The sequence below is a fragment of the Odontesthes bonariensis genome, chromosome 14, assembly GCF_027942865.1.
Source record: "Odontesthes bonariensis isolate fOdoBon6 chromosome 14, fOdoBon6.hap1, whole genome shotgun sequence".
Lineage (NCBI taxonomy): Eukaryota > Metazoa > Chordata > Actinopteri > Atheriniformes > Atherinopsidae > Odontesthes > Odontesthes bonariensis.
Window position 1 is genome coordinate 19,384,698 of NC_134519.1, and position 24,923 is coordinate 19,409,620.

The 24,923-nt window shown below is 40.2% G+C and overlaps 3 protein-coding genes across 8 annotated transcripts in view; 2 read left to right on the forward strand and 1 right to left on the reverse strand.

The window, feature by feature from the left end:
* LOC142399009 (laminin subunit alpha-3-like) overlaps positions 1–5,453 on the reverse strand; it is a 62,349-nt gene extending 56,896 nt beyond the window's left edge. For 3 of the 5 annotated variants that reach the window (XM_075483334.1, XM_075483333.1, XM_075483332.1), the window contains exons 1-2: positions 4,860–5,453; positions 4,157–4,309 (exon numbers count right to left, since the gene is read on the reverse strand). In XM_075483334.1, the coding sequence (XP_075339449.1) occupies positions 4,157–4,309; positions 4,860–5,132 (426 nt within the window). In that variant the 5' untranslated portion in view covers positions 5,133–5,453. The remainder of the gene's footprint in view (positions 1–4,156; positions 4,310–4,859) is intronic. The other 2 variants (XM_075483335.1, XM_075483336.1) reach the window with 2 other exon arrangements.
* Positions 5,454–6,248: 795 nt separating this feature from the next.
* On the forward strand, positions 6,249–16,238 carry LOC142399015 (vacuolar protein sorting-associated protein 4B). Of its 2 annotated transcripts, XM_075483345.1 has the most exons (13): positions 6,249–6,400; positions 8,353–8,464; positions 8,654–8,754; positions 10,396–10,507; positions 10,782–10,932; positions 11,067–11,125; positions 11,240–11,359; positions 11,519–11,675; positions 11,838–11,986; positions 14,054–14,135; positions 14,214–14,433; positions 14,534–14,674; positions 14,780–16,238. In XM_075483345.1, exons 1-13 carry the CDS (start codon positions 6,380–6,382, stop codon positions 14,879–14,881), a joined length of 1,527 nt encoding a protein of 508 aa, XP_075339460.1. In that variant the 5' UTR covers positions 6,249–6,379; the 3' UTR covers positions 14,882–16,238. The 2 variants fall into 2 exon arrangements, with proteins under 2 accessions (XP_075339460.1, XP_075339461.1); XM_075483346.1 differs by lacking the exons at positions 6,249–6,400; positions 8,353–8,464; positions 8,654–8,754 and adding an exon at positions 9,205–9,489.
* A 408-nt stretch (positions 16,239–16,646) lies between these two features.
* kdsr (3-ketodihydrosphingosine reductase) lies at positions 16,647–24,868 on the forward strand. Its single transcript, XM_075483347.1, has 10 exons — positions 16,647–17,133; positions 17,872–17,961; positions 18,244–18,300; positions 18,377–18,442; positions 18,535–18,630; positions 21,170–21,361; positions 21,660–21,743; positions 21,916–21,999; positions 22,102–22,203; positions 22,314–24,868. Exons 1-10 carry the CDS (start codon positions 16,945–16,947, stop codon positions 22,431–22,433), a joined length of 1,080 nt encoding a protein of 359 aa, XP_075339462.1. The 5' UTR covers positions 16,647–16,944; the 3' UTR covers positions 22,434–24,868.
* Positions 24,869–24,923: the final 55 nt, after the last annotated feature.

The following is a 24,923-nucleotide window of genomic DNA, read 5'->3' on the forward strand; positions in this document are numbered from 1 at the left end:
AATACTGCCTTAAAGGATTCTAACACAAAAGGGGGCGACGGCTGCAAATAAAACATTCAAACCAACTTTGGCGGTAGGCGGACCCCTGAGAGAGAGGATTAGGTTCCCGGGGAATGTCTCTAAAATTAAGTTCCAAGAAGCTTGGTCTCTTCACCATTGCAGAATTGTGAGCAGAGGCAAAGCCCCAGGACTAAAATGAATAAGAGCACTTTCCTCCAACTTCATTACATGGTCATGGATTTGACTTTTTTTTTTTACATCATCTAAAATGAAAGATCAGTACCCTGGCCGTGAAATCACATAAGCACAGAGACGTTCTGCTTTGTAAATAACAATTTAAAGCCCAAAAAACTGCCACCGAAAGCTCCATCATGAACACCATGAACCTTCACCAGCACGGCCCCTTAAACATCAATCAGATGACAATCAGGACCGTATTCAAACCAAAAGTGTACTTTATATATCTAGTGTCTGACTATCAATCAGAAGCATCTCAGACTCATCAAATAGCAGACAGACAGCAGTAAGCTCTGGCATGTTTGCCTCACATGGTCAACTCTGGACTCACTCAGGCAGATAAGCACATGTAGTCACGGCTCCTAAAATACATTCCCCAGAAAAAAAAGGAGTGACTGGCAGTCAGATATATGGTGTAAATGTTTAGCAGAACAATGGCTTACCTACTGGGTCCTCTAAATAGTTTAACAAGGAAAAAAGTTCCAGGAAAAGTATTTTCATGGTCATGAATTTATGACAAGATCTAAGAGCAATATTTCAGCAGCTCTTGTGGTGTTAATGTGGATGGCTGCACAAATAGTAAACGTGAAAACAAAAACTGACTCTGTAAAAATAAAACATGCTTTGAAACGATTTCAAAGTTGTTCCGAATCAGCTGCAAACACAACAAACAAATGGGAGCTTGTTTCCCTGAATTAGATCATGGAATTTTCTTTATTGACTTGGAGGCAGGCACATTTTTCATTCATGTAATCGAAGAAATTATCAACATATGATCAGAGCAGCCATAAATAGCCGATTGCAGCCAATTCCATTCATCCTGGGTCAAGTGCTTCTGAGGCGTTTATGCCAAACATAACCTTTAACTTCCATACAGGAGTCAACTGAAGACCACAGAGGTCATTTCCAGACTGAGGATATTGATTGCCATGGGTCAAAAGCCAAGAAGTCACACAAACAGGGAGCTGCTTGCCTGCTTGCATTGGCATGTCTTTGACATGGAGCTTATCAAGAATTTTCTTCTTCTTCACTTTCATCTTTTGCCATCATAAGATAACAAAAAAAGAGGGTATACAAAAGTTTAGGCACCCCACATGGTTAGTTCTGAATATCCTCTCCTCTCCTTTTTTTCATAGCCAAATGAGAGTCTTTAAATTCTTGTTCAGTGAATTCTTTCCCAGCAAGGAAATCTAGTTCTGCACAATGCTCGGGCCATCTTGAGATAGACCACACAGACAAATGATGACAGATTAATCTAGAGGAGCACTGGCAAACTCTTGAGCTTTTCATTTCTTTGGACTTCATTCTCCATCTGTCAATAAAATGTTCTTTGTTCCGCTGGCTGCAACACACACCCAATGCATGATCAATCCATCCTCTTGCTTAATGGTTTGTTAGTAGTCCTCACAGAAGGTTTGCTAGCTTATTGAATATTTATCAATATTGACATATTTGACATATTTGTTATTATCCAATATGCCAATAATTGTCAAAACATGTACCAATGCCACTAGTAAAACATGCACAAATTCAACCAAATGCAGAGAAAAATCAAGTCACTCCTGGAGTATTATTGGTTCATTCATATCTAAATGAATAAAATGCAGTTCTTTCTAAATGTGCACGTTAGCCTGGCAAAATAAAGCAATAACCTTAGCTTACATGTAAAAGATGCCATAACCATTTTTCTAATACAATTTTTAAGCAAAGCTCTAAACCAAGGATCCAGATATCTCTGAGGTTCAAAATCTAATTTGCCCCTTCATCGGCCAATCATCTTAGTTTAGTGCGTCAAGCACATTTAAGTATGTTGAACACAAAGCATTGGGTCATACAGATGTCTTTGATTTCATTCCTTAATCAGAGCAGTGCCAAATATATTTTCTCTTTCCAAATGATAGTGTTCAATCAAGGGATCATCTGGTTCAGAAAGGTTCTTGCTCTATGAGCTGCACTACAGGCTGAAGACTGGAATTAAATTTATCGCCAAGGGGGACCATTGATATCTGTCAAATTTGTACAGCAGTCAGTAACTCTCAAGACGTTTCCCTTTAAAACAAAAATCCTCCCGGTGGCAAGAGAGATAATGGCGGCTCAGAGGAAAGCAAACATGTCCACTCAAAATAGTCCAAATATTTCAGCAGGACTGACAAAGTGACGCTGCCATCACTAACCCGAGCGTGTACTGGTGTAAAATTCCTCTGACAAACAACCGAGTTCAGTTTTGATCAGATTAGTGTAGCTGTGAACTAAGCAGACCATGCTTTAAACAATCCACTTCGAAACAGAGAAACCGGAAACAGGTCTGTCAAAAAAAAGCCCCTCTCTTTGAACCTCGTAGATTTAACATAAACATCAATCGTGCCATTATCTCGTATATCTGCTTAGGGCTTTGCAGACAGCATCCGAACAGCCACCTGCGTTTGGTCTTGAAAGAAACCACAATACCCATTCAGCTTGGTCTAGCCCACATATTTCATTAAACACATCATTTATCATGTGGGTTTGAAAAGAATCTACAAAGCTATCAAATCCCACAGGGGGTGGTCAAACATTTACAGCGATAGTCAAGTCCAAGATAACGCATGAGCTTACGTTTGAGTATTGGAGGAGGGCGATAAAACTCTAAGGCAGGTAAATAAAACACAACAATTTCAATTCTCAATCATATTCTATCTGGATATACAAAGTCTTTGTCATCAAGATTCTGGAGTCTCCCTCTTTTAACTTAATTTTGTAATTTGGGAGCTTCAATCTTCATTTCCCATCAGCAAGTCACAAACATGTCCTCTAAATGCTATGTTTTTATTTTAAATCAGTTTTCCTGTCAGTGAGTATTTTTGAGGATTTGAGCACTAAAACAACCAAACAGCTTTAAAAACAACAGCAGCAGGTAATCATTATAGACTTGGTGGTTGCTATAGATGCTATTAAAAGAGAGATGTGTGTGACAGGTGTGTGGTGTGTGTTTGTGTGCAATGAGGCAGGGCAGGGTGTTGTGTGGTTGGTAGTCACAGTCACAGATCCGACCATGCTCTTTTTAGCACGCTATAATACATTAATGCTGCTTTCCCTGCTCCCAAATAAACTGAGCATTACCACGTATTAAAGTCTGACATCTCTAAAGGCCGTGCATGTGTCCATCCTCGAGCGAGCGTGGACTATAATTAGCAGCGCAGGATCTCTGCTCAGCTCAGTCTGTCTAAAAACAGAGACAGAAAAGCCCACACCCATTGTCTGACACGGTGCCCATTGGAAGCCAAAGGTGCAACACGTGTGCAGAGGAGCACTTTTGTTACGTTTCCCAAACTAGTAAAAACCCTTATCCAGCATGAAATCCAGGAGTCCACCTGCACATTACAAATCAGATTTTACATCTCTCTGATCCCTAATCCAGAAACAGCATTCCTCTCTTTCTTCACAGCGGATAATTGAGCGTGAGGTGCAGTTTTATGGGCCGATGGCCAAACTCCTGCCAGAGACGTGGGTCATGATGGGAGCATATTCTCTGGCCAAAGGGGCATGAATCTGATTCCTGGAGAGAATCCAACCGCAGCACATGATTGCTGCTTACTGAAGTGATGAAGCTCACACTGAAAACATAACCATATAACACCTTCGGAATACTTGTGAATGAAACACTGCCAGTCAAACCATTTTCTTCCCAGTGTGTCCAAAACACAGCAGCAGCAGCAAGGACAAGGAATGTGGAGCAAAAATATTGAAAATATCCAGTCTCACTCCGGTGAATGTGGTACAACTCATGTCCCAACAGCACAGCAGTGGCCAAGGAAGAAAAAAAAACATCTTTAACATTCAGGTGCTAAATTTTACTGTCACCACAGACCTGTGATTATTCACACAGCAGGTAACAGCTGGAAAACATCTGTTTTGTGCAGAGAGTAACATGGGATCTCACCTGTCCAAGGTCCAGGGTAACATTCACCTCATTATAGACTATTCCCCTGGAGAGAGGAGGGCTCTGCCACCACCGCTCAGTCCCATCGATGGCATTGCTCACTGGGTGGGCTTTGCTTGGATCCGCGGAGTTACAGTAGTCACAAAACTGACCCTAAATGGTGTCAAATGATTTGTATTGAGAAACTGAACTACAGCAAACAAGCATGTTTTATAATGGAGGTAAATAACTAACATAGCTGCAAAGAAATCAAACAAAATTAAAAGCTGTTCAACCAACAATGTGGATTAGAGGAATTCCTGACTTTTTACAGTAATGCATGAGGGGGTAGGAGCACAACTGAAGAGCATTTCCTTTAGAAAACGTGGGAAACAACTACTGTAGGGCTACTGTAAAACTATTTCTGACAGTTGTACAAGTTGGTAAGGCATGCAGAAATGTCAGATTTCACCTCCTGTCGTTACAAACAGGAGCACAGGACAGGCCATCTTTATAAGAATAACTTTCACCCAGTAATTTGACGTCAGATAAAATCACCTGTTCATTATTTGTATATACATGACATGTTATTTTTTAATTTCCTCCAAAGGGGGTTGAAAAAAGTGTTTTTTCTAATTTTTTATTCTGACCAAATACGGTTACTTTTCTGTTTCTGCATTCCCATTTAAAGCACTGAGTAAAAGTTGTGTTTTTTTTTTCTTACCTGTATATTTTGAGTAGGAAATCCAGTTGTAGGTCCGCCGACAAGTTTACAGTATAAATCCAATCTCGGTGTGCCAGCCTCATCCTGACCGCAGGTTGCTGTGGCAGATATACTCCCCACCTCTGCGAGGTTAAAGTACGGTGGATTCAAACTGAACCCTGTTAAGTCATTAAAAGTTTGTTGTCCATCTGCCTCCCTGAAAATCTTCATACAAGAGGTCAAACACAGAGCGAGGATATGTGCTCCGATCATCCCCCTCGCCATGTTCCACATCAGAGACGCTTGTAGATGCTGTGAGCAACCCGCCGCGTGCGTGCAGGTCTTGTCATCTGTTGCTCTCCATGAACTGCGCCGCGAGTTTACGCGCGAGGCTCTTTTTTAGTTGGTCTGCACGTCCGCTTATGTCAGACAAAGCTTTAAGTTTCTCTTCCACTGTTGGAGGTGTGTCCTGTTTTCCATATCCCAAAACTAACTAGGCCATCTTTCCGCGTTGCGAACAAAACTAAAGTGTGCGCAACACTGCAGTATCGCAGCTCTCAGGTGTCAGGCCGCCGCGGGTCTGAGCTCGACGCTAACGCGCTGTGACTGAGCGGGGCCAAAGGTCTGCCATCATCACTTACACTGCGTTTAACCGGTCACCAGAGGCGCGTTCTGTTTTTATTTTTAGTTTCTCTTCATTTCTCTGGAGGTCATTAGCCTACCTCTAAAATGTAAAAGTTCCTCATACGAGCTTAGTTATTGGTTGCAGATTCTGTTAGAAGATCCTCATCCAATCAATTTTAAATTCTCCAAGGAGCGTTTGTTTGTGTCATTTTGCTATTTTTCTTTGTTCTTGACAGATCTTAAGACTAAATGCAAAAAGAGAAAAGAAAAAAACCCGTCCAAATGCAAATAAAAATGCACGCGAGTTACATCTGCACATGGGTCATTGTATATTGCGTTTTTTATCTCCAAAACTTTTACATTGAAGCAGATGTGGATGAGCTCCGAACACGTCGCTGAGCCTTTCACAGTGGTCTTGGGGCGACCTCTAGTGGAGCACACTGTCATCACACCAGAGTTATTATCACTGAGTTGGATTTTTGTGTCGCCAATACTAACATACGTAACTAGTGCCGCGTGTTTGTAAGACACTGTATATAACGAGAGCTTTCTTTCTCAGTAACTACTGAAATCCATTAATTTGCATATTTGTCTGCTGTTCAGGTTGTCGTCTCAAAACAATCTGAGAGAAGCCTATGTTAAAAAGTGGAACATTATTCTGGTCAGCCGCTCGTTTCGTGTTTGGAAAGTCCACAGCAACAATTATGCGCCGTGACTCACTTTTCCGCGCCCCAGCATCGCAGTCATTCTTTGGACCGGTCAGGCAGCTTTCTTGGACGCATGTGTGAGAGATGAGGGAGTGATAGGCAAACAGGAACTGAACTTGCGCAGCGACTACACCGCTGCGTAAACGAAACTAGACTTTAGGGGATCAGGGGTTGAATCTGTTGCGCCTTTTCGCTCTAACAGGACGCCGCATGGAGCCAACAAATCTGCAGGTAGGCTGAGTATTCTCTATAAAATTGGAACTTCCTCGTTTGGGGTGTCGCTGGAAAGTAACAAAAGTGTTAGTCATCTGGCAGGTTCCCATTTGTGCCTGAGTCTCAAAATCTGTAAATGTGGGCTGCTGTGCGCCGATAAAACTGCTTCCTGTGTTTGATTCATTTATAATAAGATTTGTTGTGGCTGCGCGGCCGGAGCTGCCCAGCTGACCAAAGATACTGACATGGAGTTTGCGGGCTAAGTAACAGCGTGTGACATGGCCCATTCATAGTTCGATGTTTTCATCAAGAAGTAGGCTATGAGCACCCATTCTTTTTTTTGGCAGTGCGTGGCTTGTTTTGATGTTTGTGTTTCCTTCACAACACATCTCAGCATCTCTCTTGCTCTACTGGGTAAGGAGGACTTACCTCTTCTGATACTCTTACACATACAACACTGGAGTTGTGCAGTTCAGTTTACCAGGACAGTTCTTAAAATAGACATCATGCTTTATTTACTTCACAAAGTCAATATATACTTAACTTTACTTGTGTTGCAGTGTCCAAGCACAATGTAGCCCAAAGTTCGCTCCAATTTCAATGGCATAAAAAAGAAATTAAAAAAATTAAAAGCAAAGAAATTAAACAGAACTAGAATAGGGACATTTAAACATGTGCAGAAGCAATATACAAAAGCAGTGAAATATCAACAGCATTAAAAACATCAAAACAGAAGCATAAAGGTTCAAAATATACTATACATATGAGCATATTTGAAACAAACGGCAGCCCATAGATCAGCAGATTTAACTCCAGTTCTGTGAAACAGGTGAGTTTTAGGCTCTTTGAGGCAAGCAGGGTTTCTTGATCCCACACCCAAACGTGGAGAGGATTGAGAGGAGCCTGAAAAACTAAAGTCGCTGAAAGTCCAATTGTACTAGATGCTCTGTGAACTACCAGAAGGCTTTCATTCTGGGAACAGAGTTATGGTGGGGTGATATGTGATCTGTCATATATGATGGAGCTAGGCCATTAAAGGCATCATATCTGATAAGGACTGTTAATTTGTTTCTAAATTTTACAGGCCAGTGCAGTGAGGTACACACACGAGATATGTGATTTCTCTTGGTGGTACCAGTGAGTGCTCTGGCCAAAGTCTTTTAGATCAACTGAAGGATTTTTAGGAAAAAACACATCTGACACCCTGTGAAAACGGCTTTACTTTCTTGTTGTCTGGATGTGATGAATGCATGAACTGGCTTTTCAGCATCAACTTGTGAAAAGGAAACTCCTGATTTTAGTAATATTCAGCAAATGGAAGAAGGCCATCTGCTTAAAATGAGAATTAATAAAAACAAATCTTGGTCATAAAACCATTGACACGGTTTTATTAAACAGTTTTAACATTCAAATCGAAATTTATTAAAAAAATGTTGACAGAAAATGTAGACATTTAGCATTCAGAAGGCTAATGACAGAGGCTGTTATATAATTTTATTATTCACTTTATCAAGTATTTTCATTTGATGTGTCTGTTGAGAGTTTGTTATACTTGACTGATGTGCTTTTATGAAAGGTTTATCCATCCATCACAGCTGTCCAAAAAAAAAAAAAAAACTGAAAACACATAAATACAGAGTGAATCAACTGAATCAGCAAGTTATTTTAATAGCGAATATTTTGACACTTGAAAACAGTAAATTTTTCTGGTCAGTATTACACTTAAGTACCAAGTCAAAATCAGTGTTTTTAAAAAGTACTATTGTTTATTATACTCCAGGTTTAAAGTTGAAGTAAAGGAAAACATCAACACTTTACTCTATTTGTTCTGGCTGAAGCTGACTGCACCGAATGGGACCTTTTGCAATATAAACTAACTTATTTTGATAACTATGTGTAAATCATCCCGGGGATTTCAGTAGACGTACAAAGTCGAATCTGAACTATTAAATAATTTCCTGCTCTTTCAGAAAGCTATTGCTGTTGCACAGAAAGCCTCACAGGAGGACCAGGATGGAAACTATGAAGAGGCCATTCGCTCCTACCAGCATGCTGTCAAGTACTTTCTGCACATTTTGAAACGTGCGTTGCCATGGTGGGAAACATTGTGTAACCAATATTATTCGAACATGAGCTAAGATATTATGCCGTGCACCACCTCATCCTTCCAGTCTGTTACTCTTTTTGATTGATGGACACTTAAGTATCTGCATATGAAAATGCTCAACTGTTAATGGATATTATTTGCTTTGCCCTTTTTCTTCCCATCAGGTGAACCTCAAGGTAAAGATGGCAACCAGAAGATTAGAGATAAATGTAAACAGTACCTGGACAGAGTGGAAGAACTTCGGGAGTACCTAGAAAATAAAGAGGTCATAACAGAAATTGCAGATAAATAGTTTGCTCTGCAAATGTGAACATGAGCGTCCATTAAGATCATAAAACCAGAACAGTCTCAGCAGTGCTGATGAGCTTCAGCTTGAGCAGAGCTATTACAACTTCATAAACAGTTTAAACTCAAATACATCATCAATAATAGTTGTGGTGTATAAACATGTTTAATGCTGAAGCGACATCTTAAATTGTTTATTCATAGTTCATTCACTGACTGTACATAACGGCTATGGAGTGCTATGTCACTAACCACAGACACCACATAATACCCACATACATTAAAAAATCAAACGAAATAATTGTATAGTTAATTCTAAAAAATATACTTCAAACTGTTGATAAATTTATTATAAAACTGGTAATCTATCTTTGTCGTTTAAAAAAATACTAATAATACGCGTTTGGTTAATAAAATGGCAATCGAAAGGCGGCCTGTTGTCATAAGCCGTCTCGACGCTACGTCTTGACGTCATCACATTCCGTGCACGCGAGTATCGACTTTTCAATGCGGAAGTTGCCTCCTTGATCTGACTCGGGAGCCATCGAAGAAACGAAAACAAATCTACAAAAAACTATTTTTATATAGTTAACAGTTTTCGTGCACGGCTGAATTAAACAGAGTAGTATTTAAAAGTATTTACTTCACGGTGGTGTTACACTTATTTTGGTTATTGGACAAGTGATTAGTCCTTATGGCCAACAACAATTTACAGGTAAGTTGTGGACCAACCCTTGTGCTGGCTAAACGCTTCGACAAGCTTCCAAAGTTTTCTTTACGATTTGAAAAAAACTCGTTAAATTATCGTAGATGTGACGACTAAACTGTCTGGTCTGTGGTTTATTGTTTTCTTCGTTTGTATTCGGTATAAATCCCTTCTACGATATTACGTAGCGTAATTAGCGTGCTAGCTAATTAGCATAGTTGGCTACGTTAGCTACCAAGGTACAAATCGGGAATTAGCTTGTGAACATGAAAAAGATTAGCGACTACTGACTCTATGCACGACTTTTATCATATCGATAAAAATTACTGTTGCAGTTGTTTCTATCGGCGTATATCATACGACGATGAGCTTTCACTTGCAAACGCAGCAACTAATAAGATTAACTTTGCTAGTTAGCTGGTCTTATTTGGTCTCTGAATCGTACACTTGAAATGGAAAGAAAATGTTGTATTTGCGTTAAAACTGTAAATTTTATAATAGTTATACTTTCTAGTCGGGTAACTAAATGGAATTGAAAGAAAAGGCCTCGACAATTACATCACAATTATATCCTTCCACGGAGTGGGAGATGTCACTTGGAGCAGAACTGATCAAACATTCAGTCTGAACAAAACAGTCTATGATTGTCGTGTATTTATAAAAATATTTTCTGTTTAACTTACTCAAGTATGTTTTTGATAATTTCTCCTTCCCTAATTATTAACTTCATATACATATGCTTGGCATTTTTATTTGTTTGATACTGTTGACATGAAGTCAGCATTGTTTCAAACACGTACTGATATGTAATGCAAATGTATTACTGCTAGTTGGTGACACGGCTAATTTTTCTCAATTGAGATCAGTCTCTACAAGTGTCATAACCAACAACATTTTTTTTTTTTTTTTTTTCAGAAAGCCATTGATCTTGCCAGCAAGGCAGCTCAGGAGGATAAAGCTCAGAATTATGAGGAGGCTCTGCGCCTCTATCAGGCTGCTGTTCAGTACTTCCTTCATGTGGTAAAATGTAAGGCATAACGCAGCAGATGGGAATTAATTGTATGTACAGTGACATGTTTCCAACAATCAAAGCTGTTATCAGGAATCTCAATTTAAAAATACTATGTTTTGACATTTTTGTTGCTTTTCATGGGTCTTAACAAGAGTGGCTTAAGTGCCTTTAAAAAATATTCAGTTGTGTATGGAGTTATTTGATAATAGCTTAATTTAAGAGAAGGGTATCGCAACACTTACACCTGAACTTTAATTCTGTGTGTCTCTTTTGTGATGATTCTTGACAGATGAAGCTCAGGGTGACAAAGCCAAACAGAGCATCCGGGCAAAGTGTGCAGAATACCTGGACAGAGCAGAGAAGCTGAAGGAGTATTTGAAGAAGAAAGAGAAAGCTCCTCCTGCTAAGCCTGTTAAGGAGTCACAATCTGATGACAAAGGGTGCGTTTATGGGAGGGGCAGAAGTCTTTGATGTGATGCCATGAATGGAAAGAAGTGGTTTCCCCTTCATAAATATGAAACTCTACATGCATACCTAGATTAAATATTTACATGCTTTTTGTTTTTATGATCAGGAATGAAAGCGATGACGGTGACGATCCAGAGAAAAAGAAGTTCCAAAATCAACTCTCAGGTTTGTAATGTTTCCGAGTTCCTAAAACCTTATTTGAACTAGGTGAATATGATAAGTCTAATTAAATGTATTAGGTGGACTTCTTAGTAATGTTGAATTCAATTCCTTTTTCAGGTGCAATCGTCATGGAGAAACCAAATATCAAATGGAGCGATGTTGCTGGTTTAGAGGGAGCCAAAGAGGCACTGAAAGAGGCTGTTATTCTCCCAATCAAATTCCCCCACCTCTTCACAGGTATTCTATCATTTTTCGACTAGAGGTCCACATCATTACTTGGCTCATAAAGGATAAAAGCTTAATCTTTATTACATGGAGCAGCTATATCAGAGTGCAGTTAGTGGTGTTTCAGTGACAGTGATTTATGGATTAAATAACTCTTTGCTTGACTGACAGGAAAGAGAACTCCATGGAGGGGGATCTTGCTCTTTGGGCCTCCAGGTACAGGAAAGTCCTACCTCGCTAAAGCTGTCGCAACCGAGGCAAACAACTCAACCTTCTTTTCGATCTCTTCATCGGACCTCGTCTCCAAATGGCTGGGAGAGAGTGAAAAGTGGGTCATAGAAACAGTTATTCACTCAAGCATAGGTTAAGGATATCATTTGGTATTCTCTACACAATGAAGAATAATGGGCTGTTTTTTTTTAAGAGTAATTTACTTCGCTCAGTAGGAGTTGATGTTTATCTTTCTAAAAGGCTTAATTTTGCTTCCCAGATTGGTGAAGAATCTGTTCACCCTTGCAAGGGAGCATAAACCATCTATCATCTTCATTGATGAGATCGACTCCTTGTGCGGTTCAAGAAGTGAGAACGAGAGTGAAGCTGCTCGTCGTATTAAAACGGAGTTCCTGGTTCAGATGCAGGGTGAGTCTTATGGGCAACAATTATTCATTTCTAGTCAAGTCAAAACGTATCGCTGACATTTTGCTTGATCAGTGTGGCATGATTCCAAAATCTGAAAAATGTTTTTGATGTTTTAGATTGAGCTAACAGCCTGTGACATCAGCCAAAATTTGAATGAATGTTCCAAGTACTTTAATTTTCAGGGATTGTTTTTTTTCTTTTTTAATTTAAGAATTAAAAGCTTGCTACACTCCTGGATTTTCTGTGGTTTCACTGGTTTAAGTATGGGGAAGATCGGTCTAATTAGGGTATTTTTTTAAGTGTGGGGGAAAAAAACATTTCTCCTTGCTGCTGTGAAAAGAGGAAGTGCACTGCATGCTCGCTCCCCCCAACCTTTTTGAACAGAACATTAATGAGCTAATTTGAATGTTGTGTAACCATTACTGCAGTAAAATCTGAAAATGAACAGATTTACTGTGGGACTGCAGCAGAAATTAAACGGAAGAGGTACATGACAAATCAAAAATATGATATTATATCATCTTAATTTGCTTCAATGGCTTTTGCTTTCAGGTCTTTATTGGGGACAGGCCTTTATTTCCAATTCACATTGTTGTTAGTTTGCTTTTCTAAAGTGTTGTTTTAACGCCTCAAAATGAAATGTGGAACTATGCATATAAATACGTACATATTGTTTTCGATGCAAGCCAGCTGGAGGGGCATTAGTTGCTGTCTCTGTAATCTCCAGTAGGTTTTTTCTTTCCCTTCAGAATGTGCCATGAGTATGTTAAAAGATTTTTTTTTTTTTTTTTTTTTGCTGTGGACTGCAAAGAGAAACAGCACAGCGCGTGCCAGGAAGTTGGATAAACAAAGTAGTTAACAGCCCAACAAACTACTGGCTTCAATAGCTGTTAGTATGCACTTAACACTTCATGCACAATATCTAAAAAGAAAAGTACTTTCTCAGTTTAACTGATAGAAAACCTCCTGTTCTTACCAGGGCATTTATTATGAAAGATGTGGTGCATGCACACTGTAATACAAAAGATTAGTGGTCTGATCCAAAGTGGCTTAGAATTAATTAATCAAACAGTAAAACTGCACAATGTAGTGTCACAACAGAAATTTAAAAAACGGCAAGATCTTTTCATGGAACTGATTCAATCCGAGGGATAAAAATACATTTATTTAGTCTTTGACGTTTGTATTTTAATGCTAGTTGTATCACTCCATCCTCAGCCAACATAAGGGGCCCGGTTTCTAATTGAATCCTGTTTTTTTTTTTTTTATTAAATAAAATACCATTTTCAGTGCTGATTTTCTGTCCTTTTCCATGTCCTTATAAGTTGAACAGAAACGGTTTGTGGTTGCATAACTTGGTATAAGGTAATGCATCACCACAGAAATTTGAGCTGTGCTCTATAAAAAAAATTCTTCAGGTGAATGTGTGTATTTTTAAACGTCCTTCCAAAATATATGTGGTGTAACCAATTCAGTGTTTCGATCAGGTAACTCAATAGATGAAGCCCAACAGCTTTCAAAACACTGAGATTAGAGTCTTTCTGTTTGTTTGAGCAGGATTTGTTTCAGAACAGAAGGGGTGGGTAAACACTTCTGTCTTTACTTCTTCACACCCGAAGTATGGACAAGACAACTGCTGCCGATACACACGTTAAATGAAATCAGCTTCTCAGCTTGCAGAGTCTGGTCACACGGATATAGGAGAAGATATGTTTGACGGGTGTTGGGAAAACCAAAGAAATGCAAAGAGCATTGAACTTGGAAAAGAAAGGAAATGACAGTCCTTTCCTCTTGTCTAATATAGTTGGAATAATTTCCCATTTAGATGTAAAAAGATTAAAAACCGTGACGAGAATCGTGTTTTTTTGGGGTTTTTTTTTTGTTTTTTTTTTGTTTTTTTTTGTGTGTGTACAGTTCAAAGTCATTAATGACTGCACAACATAATACAACTTAGTCCAGTTTGCAGCCATGCATTAAACCATGTTGCCAATGAATTTATTAACTTTCTTCCGTTCATCAGCTGCCATCTGTGTTTGTTACATAATCTTTATTTTTGTTGTTTGAAAGGTGTGGGGAATGACAATGAGGGAGTGCTGGTTCTTGGGGCAACAAACATCCCTTGGACTCTAGATTCTGCAATCAGAAGAAGGTAAATGTCATTAAAAATTTAAGGCTGTTTTCCAGTAGTCTCTCATGCGTTCTCATTCATCAAGTAATACCATTTCAGGTTTGAGAAGAGAATCTACATCCCTCTGCCTGAAGAGCATGCCCGGTCCTTCATGTTCAGGCTCCATTTGGGATCCACTCCCACCAGCCTTAATGACTCCGACTTTGTCACTCTGGGCAAGAAGACAGACGGTTACTCAGGAGCAGATGTTAGCATCATTGTCAGAGACGCTCTAATGCAGCCTGTTCGAAAGGTCCAATCTGCAACCCACTTCAAACGGGTACGTCCTCTACAGTTCCCTGTTTTATTCTATTGTGTAGAGAGAGAGAAAAGCCCGATTGTCACTTTGGTTTCCATTCTTGTGTAATGATCTTAAAAAGGTACGAGGTCCATCAAGAGCAGACCCCAACATTATTATCGACGACCTCTTGACTCCTTGCTCGCCCGGCGATCCAAATGCAATTGAAATGACATGGATGGATGTCCCAGGGGAAAAGCTATTGGAACCTGTGGTGTGCATGGTAAGGATGTAAAAAAAAATACAAAAATGTTAGACTTGCTACACATTTCAGTAATGAAATTTATTGCAGCCATCTTTAATTTGTTTTATTCTTGCTTGTTGTCAGGCTGACATGCTGAGGTCTCAGGCTAGCACGAAGCCGACAGTCAACGAACAAGATCTGCATAAACTGAAAAAATTCACAGAGGACTTTGGACAGGAAGGCTAGGTCAGATGATCAAGCAAAACCAAAGCAACTGTAAATGTCTCTTTACTTTCCTCATCCCTTTTCTCTCTGTCTCATCCTAACCACCCACTAGGCCTCGTGGGTTATCTAAGGTTGGTGAGATTACCAGTTCTATAGCCACGCAAAGTCTGGAAGACTTGGTTTTATTTGGTATTCACGATTATCCAAAGATTTACCACAGAAAGCTGTTCCGAGTAAGGTATCGACACCACCTTGGCAACTTCAGAGTTTTGTTTGACTGGGAGCACTAAAGACTAAAGGTATTGATGAGCAGAGTTCACAGGCAGATCAGAGAAACTAATCGCAGACGTACACAATTATTTCGAAATAACTTGTTTTAAGGTGCAACTGGCTCTCATCTTTGCTTTCCAATGTACTTCTCACTAGATTAACAAAAACCCTTTACATACGCTCTATTTTTATGAAGATAAAACAAGCCTTTTTTTTTTTTTTTCTTAAGCATATATTGTACTTAAAGGAATGTATCAAACTTGCACAGTCATATTGAAATAGCATGTGTTCAGGTAAAACACCCTAATCTCAAAGAGTGGACATTACAGCGCTTTGAGAGAGAGACACTCAGGATGAGAGCTTTGTTAAGACCTTCCTAAAAGAAAAAAAAAAAAGTTTACTCATTCAACATTTGAAGCATGGCTCTTTGGGGTGGATCAGTAGTGGTGGTGGACCAGCATTTTTTTTCCCAAGGACTCTGTAGCTTTGAACTGTTTTGCTCATGGTTTTGTCTTGTTTTGTTTTTCACAAACTACTATGGGAGAAAAAAAAATCATTTATACCTACAGGCTTTGTTGATTATCTTTAATAGAAACTCTAAAACGAGCCTTATCTCAAAGTTAGATTATGAATTTTGATAAAACAGCAAATAGGTGTGAAATTTTGACAGTGAAGGCTCAGCTGGAGAAATCATCGCATACTGGTCAACAAAAGAAGGTTCTCTCCAAACATGAGCTTTAAGTAGCCATAAATGGCAGTGTGCACCGTGTGCCTTCTCGAAAAAAAAATGCATGTGTAGTTTTTTTTTTTTTTTTGATTTATTTCTGAATTAGTCGTTATTCTAATATATCAAGTGCTTTGTCACTACAACTAAGGAATGTACAGTACCTGTATGTTTCACGTAAGCTCTTTGAGAAATCGTATACAACTGTACTCTGTTTCTCATGAGATATGTAAACTGTCTTGTTTTTTGTTTGTCTCATTTTATTGTATATGTGTATGTAGCCAACTCTTGAGCCTTTTCCTTTCAGAAGAGGTGATCCGTGGCTTCAATTTTCTGTTTTTCATTTCCTCAGTGTAAATAAAAGTTAAAGCTGTGTCCAGAGAAGGTGTTTGTTTCTTGTAACATATTAAATAGATAGATACTTGATTTAAATACGAAGGAAATTGTGGCCTATCTATTAGCAGGGATTTGTAATAGTCATAGAGATATAATTAAAGGTCTCATAAGGTTTGATAATACTATGTAAATGGTATTGTTAATCTAGTTGCCTTTCCACCTTCTAGAAAATGCTGTTTTGTGTTAAAATTGTGTTAGAATTTATTTTCCAAACCACTCGTTCTATAAAGAACATTTAAAACAACAGGGTTTATCCAGAGTGCTTATTGGCCCAATAATGCACGTTTTCGGTCTCCGCTTCAGCATAGAGGTGTGGCTATTTAAAACGGAGGTGGTGTTGCGTTGCATTGGGGGAGTTGCTGTTCATGCGCACTCGAGCACCTTTGGATTCCAGAGGAACGAGAAGGGCTTGAGAACTACAAGTACCAGACACAAAAGTTAAACGTCCAGTTACCGTACACAGTTCAGTTTGTTTTAGTTTGCCCAGATAGCGCTTTGTCACAAGGCACCAAAGTCCACCGTGGTACGTTAACCTGGCCGTTATACATCTCCGACTAACTGCCCAAACTCGGAGCAACTACACCCAGGTCTGTGTACGTCATCCTCTCTCAAGGCCGCCGGCTGCCTCGTAGCTGCGATATCGCATTCGAGAGAAACTAGCCTGCTAGTTAGCAAGCAAGCTAAGGATTCATCCATGTCCTCTGAGGAAGGGTTGAGCTCTACGATCACAGATTGGTTCTTTATCAATTCCTGGTGGCTCCTTCTCCCGTTCATTATGCTTATTGTAATTGCTGCCTTCATTGTCGGCTTTGTCTTGCTGCTTTACATGATATCGCCCCTCATTAGCCCCAAGCCTCTGAAACTGAACGGGGCCCATGTCGTGGTAAGTGCACCCCGTTCCTGCTTCGGTAACGGTTGGTAACGTCTAACTCATTACTGTAGTTTTGCAGCTAGTTTTAAGCTCCAGTTGATTCTGCACATCTCTACGTTGCACTTTAATGTTGGATTATGTAGTCGTGGTGGCGCTAGTGTTACGTTCATTGGCCTGTGGTCACTTTTACTTCCAACAGGGTTGTTTTTGTGAGTGGCGTATGTCCATTATGAGGAGCGACACGCCCACGTGAGCAATGACTGTAGTTAACTGCTGAGTTACCCAACCTTTGAGGTAGATTTAAATTGTGGAGTAGTTGCAACTCCCATAATATTCCACCTACACATATTTTGCATTTATTTTGATTGCTGCTTTTAAATGAATTAACACGATATTGTCTTCTCAGTTTTTGTGATTGCTGCTAGATTCAGTAATGTTGAAAAATTTTGACCCAGAAATACTTTTGACATTCAAATATTACAAAGGTGCTCTTTTTGGTGACACTTATCGTATCAAAGCATGAGATAGAATCCACTGAATGTGGATGAAAGGAACTCTTAATTCCTTCACTTTATGGGAGGAGCTGTAAAGAACTTGTAAGGCAGTTTAGTTCATGAGCAACTTGGCACTTATCACACTGACGGAGCACAAGATATTAGAAAAGTCTCCTCACATCATTTTAACCTTAGCCTCTGAGCTCCATATCAGCTACCAGGTGTCTGACCTTGGCTCTTATGTGTGAATGTCCAGGTTACAGGAGGCTCAAGTGGGATCGGGAAATGCATCGCAATCGAGTGCTATAGGCAGGGAGCATTCATCACTCTGGTGGCACGAAACGAGGTGAGCGCACGCATTTAACCAGTCGTTCACATTATGTCACACGCTGTTTTGTTGTTACAGTCAACTCATTTTGACGTCAAACACAGTAAGGCAAAAGGTGAACTTGTTCCATGTCCGGTGAAAGGTTGCTTTCAGCTCGTGCGCAAATTTAGTAGCTTTATTTCACATTAAACACCTGCGTGTGACCAAAAATGGTCCTCAGGTGAGGGGAAAAAACTTCAATGACATTTTAAGTGTTTGTACTTATGCCGACTTTTTTTTTTTTGCGACACGTTCCCTTAGGATAAATTGCTCCGAGCAAAGAAAGAGGTGGAGAAATTTGCCATCAATGACAAGCAGGTATGAACCAAGTATTTATATCAAGGGAAGAGCCTGCGTTCGCAAAATGTTTTAAAAAATCTCTTTCTTTGTCGAGGTGGTGCTCTGCGTATCGGTGGATGTCTCCAGTGACTACACTCAGGTTGAAAATGTGATAAAACAGGTAATGTCACCTTCTCTGTCACGGTGGCACATATCGGATTTCTTTTAATGATTTATTGATGCGGTGTTGAAGTGTCTTTTGTTGTCACGCAGACCCAGGAGAAGCTGGGCCCTGTTGATATGCTCGTGAACTGCGCTGGAACATCTATTGCTGGGAAGTTTGAGGAAATGGAGGTCGAACGTTTTAAAGTAAGTATTTGCGTGCTTGTTTTGCGCATCTTCGGAGGCACGTTCCTCTAAAATGTACGAAATAGATCAGATTGCCAGAATAAGAGAGTTATATTACTGTATCTTACATAAGTCTGTGGTTTGTGTTTCAAAGTTGTAAAAATGAGATTTGAGACTTTTGATTTGATTATATGCCTAAAATAGTGCCTGCCCCTAAATAATGTTGCTCATAATACCTGACATTGGGTATGTACTGCAAAGCAAGCTACCTTCGGGTAGCAAGCGGTTTAATTTCTTACTGGGCTTTTCTACCTTGACTTGTGTTGTAATCCTGCTCCACAGCAGGTTACGTTCGAGATAAAGGGTCAACACGTGTAAAATGGGCACATCCTGACCAGTGAATTCTCGCGAAAGGGGATAAAGAACATCAATGCACAGACAGTGAGAGGAGTCAGTCTTTCCACTGAGTTGGATCATTTGACTTCACTGTGAGCGTCTACGTGAGATGTCTTAGAAGGAGGAAATTTTTAAAAGGGGGGACTGATTTATTTCTTTTTTTCATGTTACGTCATGAGGTTTAGTACCTAGCCTTATCAGTTTCTCTGCAGAGAGCATATAAGGCGCCAGATCATCTGCAATTCATATATTTATTTCTTATTTGACCACCGGTGCGTCATCGAATTTGTCATCTTCACCAGCCTGCGAGAATCCTTCAGGTCCCTCTGCAACCAGTCGTGGACTGAGCGAGCTGATCACACATCCCCTGGAGTTAATCTCCAATCAGGGAAACGGCATACAAGACAAATAAGACATGGTAGAGGATTACAACATGGTTTGCTTTGAGGAGAGACTTTGCTGGAGAAGCGTCATTATTCACACTTCTGCACTGCACTGTAGAATGTGAGGCAGTGGCACCACTGACCTACATAGTAGTCTGTGTATAGCTGCATGCTCATCTGCACAGTCCCAGTTGATTTGCGCACTTAGACAAAGCATGAATTGCCTTCTCAGCTTAAAACTGTTGCTTATACCTCTTCTATACCTGGAAAATAACAGACAGCTCATTCCTTGGATTCATTTGTGCGTCATATACTGGAAGCGGGGAAGGTCGCCATGACTCCTCACTTTTTACACTCCCTAAATTATAAACTGCATCCTTTTCGTCTGAAACCATGGTAACCAAGGCTATGTCTCAGGCCAGTGAAAAAACTGTTGCCCTAATCCAGTGATACTCACTATTTTTTTTCACAAGAGCCACATTGGCAGAGCAAAATCAAGGGAAGAGCCACTTTTACGACAACGTACTAAGTCCCCTTTTGCAAATATGCATTTCTACATATATAACATCCCACAAAAAAAGAAACAACACAGCCAATACATTTTCAATTAAGACCATATTTACCTTAATACTGGGATGAGCGGAAGCTGGCATGCATGTCCTTGACTTTCTTTATGTTGTATTTGTTGTTGTAATCATAGTGAGATATTCAAGATGAGCATGGTTTATGTGCTGGTTTTTGCCCTTTTTTAATTAAAAATCAATGCATTGTCCCTGCATCTCGCGGTACACCCAACGTTTGCCTGCTCGTCCCCTCTCTGGCATCTTCATGCTGATTTTCGTTAGGTTTTTGTGCTGATTTTTGCCCTTTTTTTTTAAATTAAAAACCGATCCATTGTGGCTGCATCTCGCGCTGGCGTGCACTGCGATCAAGTGTGACGGTGGTTTAAGCGGGCTGCCTTGCCAGGTTGAACAGAGCCCCCTTTAGGAAACACCATTAAGCCTTAATTAATACTTGATAAAAATACTTAATACTACAAAAAACACAAACTTAATAAAAATACTTAATACTGTGCAGTATTCGCTGTATGTTTATTTGAAAAAAATGTATTGTTATTGTTACCATATTATTATAAGCTACTATGCGAGTGCGAGCCACCAATTAAAGCTTGAGGAGCCGCATGTGGCGCAATGAGTATCTCTGCCCTAATCATTTCTCTAGCTGTTCCTCATTATCAATCTTTGATGGTATTGGAGTTTTCCTGCTATAGATATTTGTAGTTTTTGGTTGTTTAGTGTTTTTAAACTTATAACCAGAATATCTCCATGGATTGGGAACCTGCTTTGTAGTCCAGGCGTCTAGTCAGTTGGCAAACCTCACCGGTTTTTCTGACTTATGGCTACATTCCCAGCTCCGACTCTGAAGGTTAATTGAACACACTCGATTTTTTTCCTGCATCATTAAACGGAAGCGTATACAATTTTAGTAGAAGTTGAGCTAAATCCAAAAGTTACTGTAACAAAAAGAAAAAGTAATCAAAGTTTAACTCTTGGCAATTAAAAAAACAAGCATGGTGAGCTCCAGTAGCTAAAGAGACGTGAACCCTCCCCTCACCAGCTGAAACAGTTAAGGCCCTGCAGGACCTGCGGGGGCCTCCCAGCTATTTTTCTTTCTGTTTTGATTTAAGCAGTCTGCTATTAACAGAGAAGTTGTGATAATGCAACTCACCGTCGACTGCCCAGTTACATTACGGGTGGATGTTTTGTCTTTTTCTTCAATAGGAAATGATGGAATTGAACTACCTGGGCAGCGTCTATCCAACACGAGCCGTCATAACCAACATGAAGGAGCGAAGAATGGGCCGCATCATGTTTGTGTCCTCCCAGGCAGGCCAGATCGGTCTGTTCGGATACACTGCCTACTCCCCATCTAAGTTTGCACTGCGTGGTTTGGCGGAGTCGCTGCAGATGGAGGTTTGTTTCCCATTTTGTGGTCAAAGACTTCCACTGTATTCCTCTACCAAACACACAGCAGCTCAAGTGATCTGCAGGATGCATGTAGTTGGAATAGTTTAACGAATGTTTTAGGGATGTTGATGTTTGCATTAGATGTGTGAATATTGTGCTAAGGATTCACTGTCTACCAGTAGGGGGCAGTCTTGCTAAATGCTGTTGCTTCATCAATGTATAAACTGTTGATTGTTGCATTTAATTCTCACCAATGTCAAATAAGTAAGCCATCTATTGTTTGACATACCTGTTCTTTTTCCAGATAAAGCCATACAATATTTATGTGACTGTGGCATTCCCCCCCGACACTGACACTCCACTGCTGGCCGAAGAGAACAAGTCAAAGGTAAACATCTATGTGAAATGGTAGAAAGAGAGGCTTCCTTCCTTAACGCGGGGATCCATTGAAGCCTTTCCCTTGTTTATTTATGTTACATTTCTCCATTATTTTGACAGGAGACAGTATAAAGTTACACCAGTATTTATGGTCTTTTACTCTCTGTTCTTTGTCTATTCAGCCTTTAGAGACCAAACTCATTTGTGAGACCTCTGGAATCTGGCAACCGGACCAAGTAGCAAAAATCCTTGTCAAGGATGCAGTGGTGAGAAGCTCAGTCGGTCCGTTTTTAAAAGACATATTATGTGCTCTGTCTTTAGATAAATTTCCCCTCTTGTTGTACTTTTTTTTTTTTTTCACTTTGCAGCAAGGAAACTTCAACAGCTCCGTCGGTCCGGACGGTTACATGCTGTCGGCCCTCACCTGCGGAATGTCACCCGTCACCTCCATCACCGAAGGTCTCCAGCAGGTACAGCTAATGCGTCATTTTATGACATTGGTTGAAGCAGCACTCCTCTTGGCTTTGGAGGAGACATTTTAATTGTCAGGACCACCGTTAATTTCTCCATTTCTGCACAGATTGTCACCATGGGGTTGTTTCGGACCATTGCCCTCTTCTACCTGGGGAGTTTTGACAGCATCGTGCGCCGGTGCATGATTCAGAGGGAGCAATCAAAGGCAGCGGACAAAAGGGAGTAACAGCAGCCTTAATGTCCTCACAGTGCAGTACTACTCCTCCTCCACAGCCCCCTTCATCCAGTCCTTTTCTCCAGTTATTCAAGTGCACAACCATAGATGGGAGTATAAAGGCCAAGCCGAGTGCTTTTTCTATCAACTAAAGAGATGAGAAGGAAGAAAATAAAAGGTGTTTACTTGTTGATTGTCCAGTGATGCAGCTTCTACCGTCAGATTATAACTAATTAGATTTTTCTGTCATCTCAGAGCATTGCAGTGACTTTGGTTAAATGTGTTCTCTTGCTTCTTGTGTGAGAGCTGCCTTATTTGAGGGAAATGTGGGCAGACTAAACATCCCAGAGTCAGGATTAAACGTAGGTAGGCCTTGTGAACCACTGATTGACAGATATCAGACTTTTCCTGCCTCGCAGTGCTAACTTTTCTTTTTCTTTTTTTTCTCGCAGAGAGAAAAAGCAACAAATAGCCTGTCCAACTAGTTGTGCCAAATATGGCTTGAAATTCTTTCCCATCAGGGACTCTAGTGGAAAAACAGGGGTTTAGCTCTCACCTTCAGTCATATTGTTGCATGTATCGCAGAACTGTCTCCACTTTTTACAGAGAATTTTACACTTTTTCGCAAAATAAGACTGCAATTCTCGACCTTTTCGTACCACGAGTCTTTGCAGGCAAAGCACCTTTCCCTTTTATGACTAAGTAACCTCTATGTTTTGGAACCGGTCGTGACCCTCAGCGTGTTGTTTATGCTGTGGGACGTTTTGTTTTTGGGCTCCATGTGTGGACTAAGCTGTGAAGCGATACGACAGCACTCTTCGTTTGATATCGGAAAGTGTGTCATGTTTCTAGTCTAGAATTTTCAGAAAAACTTTATCTTCCACTAAACGATAGCGTTCAAAAGACTTTTTTTACACACAGTATGGGGGAAATAACCGTGGGTGAACTGTGTGCGTGAACGTGTGTGTTTTTACGATGACTGAGCCAACGCCCCCCGTGGGAGAGAAAAGCCATTTGTTTTTAATCGACACCAAACTATTTTCTCGTCATTCCAGTTAGGAAGGGAAGAAGGCACCGAGTTGAAGCCATGAAGTCATATGAGGAGGGAGGGGAGGGGGGGAAAACCAGCACATGATTTCGCGTTTGACCCGCACAGGCTTATACATCCCATCGCCACCTGCACCTCCTTATCATAGTAACTCGCAGTTGTTTTGTTTCAGTGCGCAACTTCAGCCTCCCGATTCCAAATCCTGCCAGGATCCACTTTTTTGTCAGGTTAGCTTCTGTCAGGGCAGAGGAAGACTGGCCGGTCCGAGTCATGTCTCTGCAGTTACTGAGGTGAGCTGGAGATTTGTGTCACATAGCGGTGAAAATATTACATGGACCAGCATGAATGTGTGATTCTTGTACCCGTGATTTTGACCTCTCGTCGAGCACAGTCGTGACTTTGTAATTCCTTAACTGACATCAATTCCCGCCCGATATTTTATTTTATTTTGTTTCCAATCAAACCTCGAAAAGTCTTAAGATATTTCTGCTGTTTTTGTTTTTGGCATATAGAGATATAGAAGAAAAAGTACATAGACCTTTGCAAGTCTTCCTTTGGTCCATTGCAACTGGGAGAATATAATGCAGGGCAGATCCGGGTGTTTGACTTTTATTTTTAGATGCACCAACATTTGAATGCCAAAATGTGTTTAGACAATGTCCTTGGATGTAAAGCATTTCTTTGTGAGTTTATCTGGATATCGCTGCTCTGTTGGTCTTAGATTGTAAAAGCTGTGCGGCAGTGTGGGAACCCATTCTAAGCCTTAAAATGCGACTACAGACGAAGCAAACGCTATGAGAATGGAACCGTTGACAGCTCAGTTAACCCACGTGTGGTTTACTGCATCGTTTAATGACTTCAGTGTACAATGTTCTGTATTTGATCTGTTTTCAGTGTTTGTGTGACAAAAGAAGCCCAAGATATGAAGGTGAGAATGGATGACTCATGGTTGATGATGTTCTCATTCGAGATTGGTTAAAGGCGTACTGTCCTGCACTCGAGAGCTTTTCGTTGATGTTCATTTATTGCTTTCAAAAGTTCTTCTTTCCCCTGAGGTGTAGCAGCACATAGTTTAAAGAACATGTAGCTCATGGTAAAGCAGTTCTGTGTGAGCACCTTTAAGCTATGCAATTTAAGCCTGTTCTTTACAATGTGTTCAGCGGTCACACTAACGTCTCCAGTTGGTATTATTGGTACATTCCATGTGAATTTAGAAATATTGAACGTGAAAGGCATACTGCACTCATTTTCCTGATTCATCTTTGTTGGTTTCTGACTTCTTTTCTGCCAAAACAGAATGAACACCTTCACCTTGTGTGCCATTGAAGGAAAATGTGATAAGTGGAAGGTTTGTCTTATTTTTCTTAAATGATGAACAAAATAAATACCTGTAAGCAAAGATAAACTCTCAGTCCTCGTCATTTCGTTTTTGTGTGCTTGTGGCTGAATATGTT

What these genes read in the sequence shown, in the direction of transcription:
- kdsr (XM_075483347.1), top strand. Translation starts at nt 16,945, where the DNA reads ATGTCCTCTGAGGAAGGGTTGAGCTCTACGATCACAGATTGGTTCTTT. An exon ending in TTGCCATCAATGACAAGCAG is followed by an intron (nt 18,301 to 18,376) that starts GTATGAACCAAG and finishes TTCTTTGTCGAG; the next exon opens with GTGGTGCTCTGCGTATCGGT. An exon ending in TGGAGGTCGAACGTTTTAAA is followed by an intron (nt 18,631 to 21,169) that starts GTAAGTATTTGC and finishes TTTCTTCAATAG; the next exon opens with GAAATGATGGAATTGAACTA.
- LOC142399015 (XM_075483345.1), top strand. Translation starts at nt 6,380, where the DNA reads ATGGAGCCAACAAATCTGCAG. An exon ending in CTTTCTGCACATTTTGAAAC is followed by an intron (nt 8,465 to 8,653) that starts GTGCGTTGCCAT and finishes TCTTCCCATCAG; the next exon opens with GTGAACCTCAAGGTAAAGAT. An exon ending in CTGCAACCCACTTCAAACGG is followed by an intron (nt 14,434 to 14,533) that starts GTACGTCCTCTA and finishes GATCTTAAAAAG; the next exon opens with GTACGAGGTCCATCAAGAGC.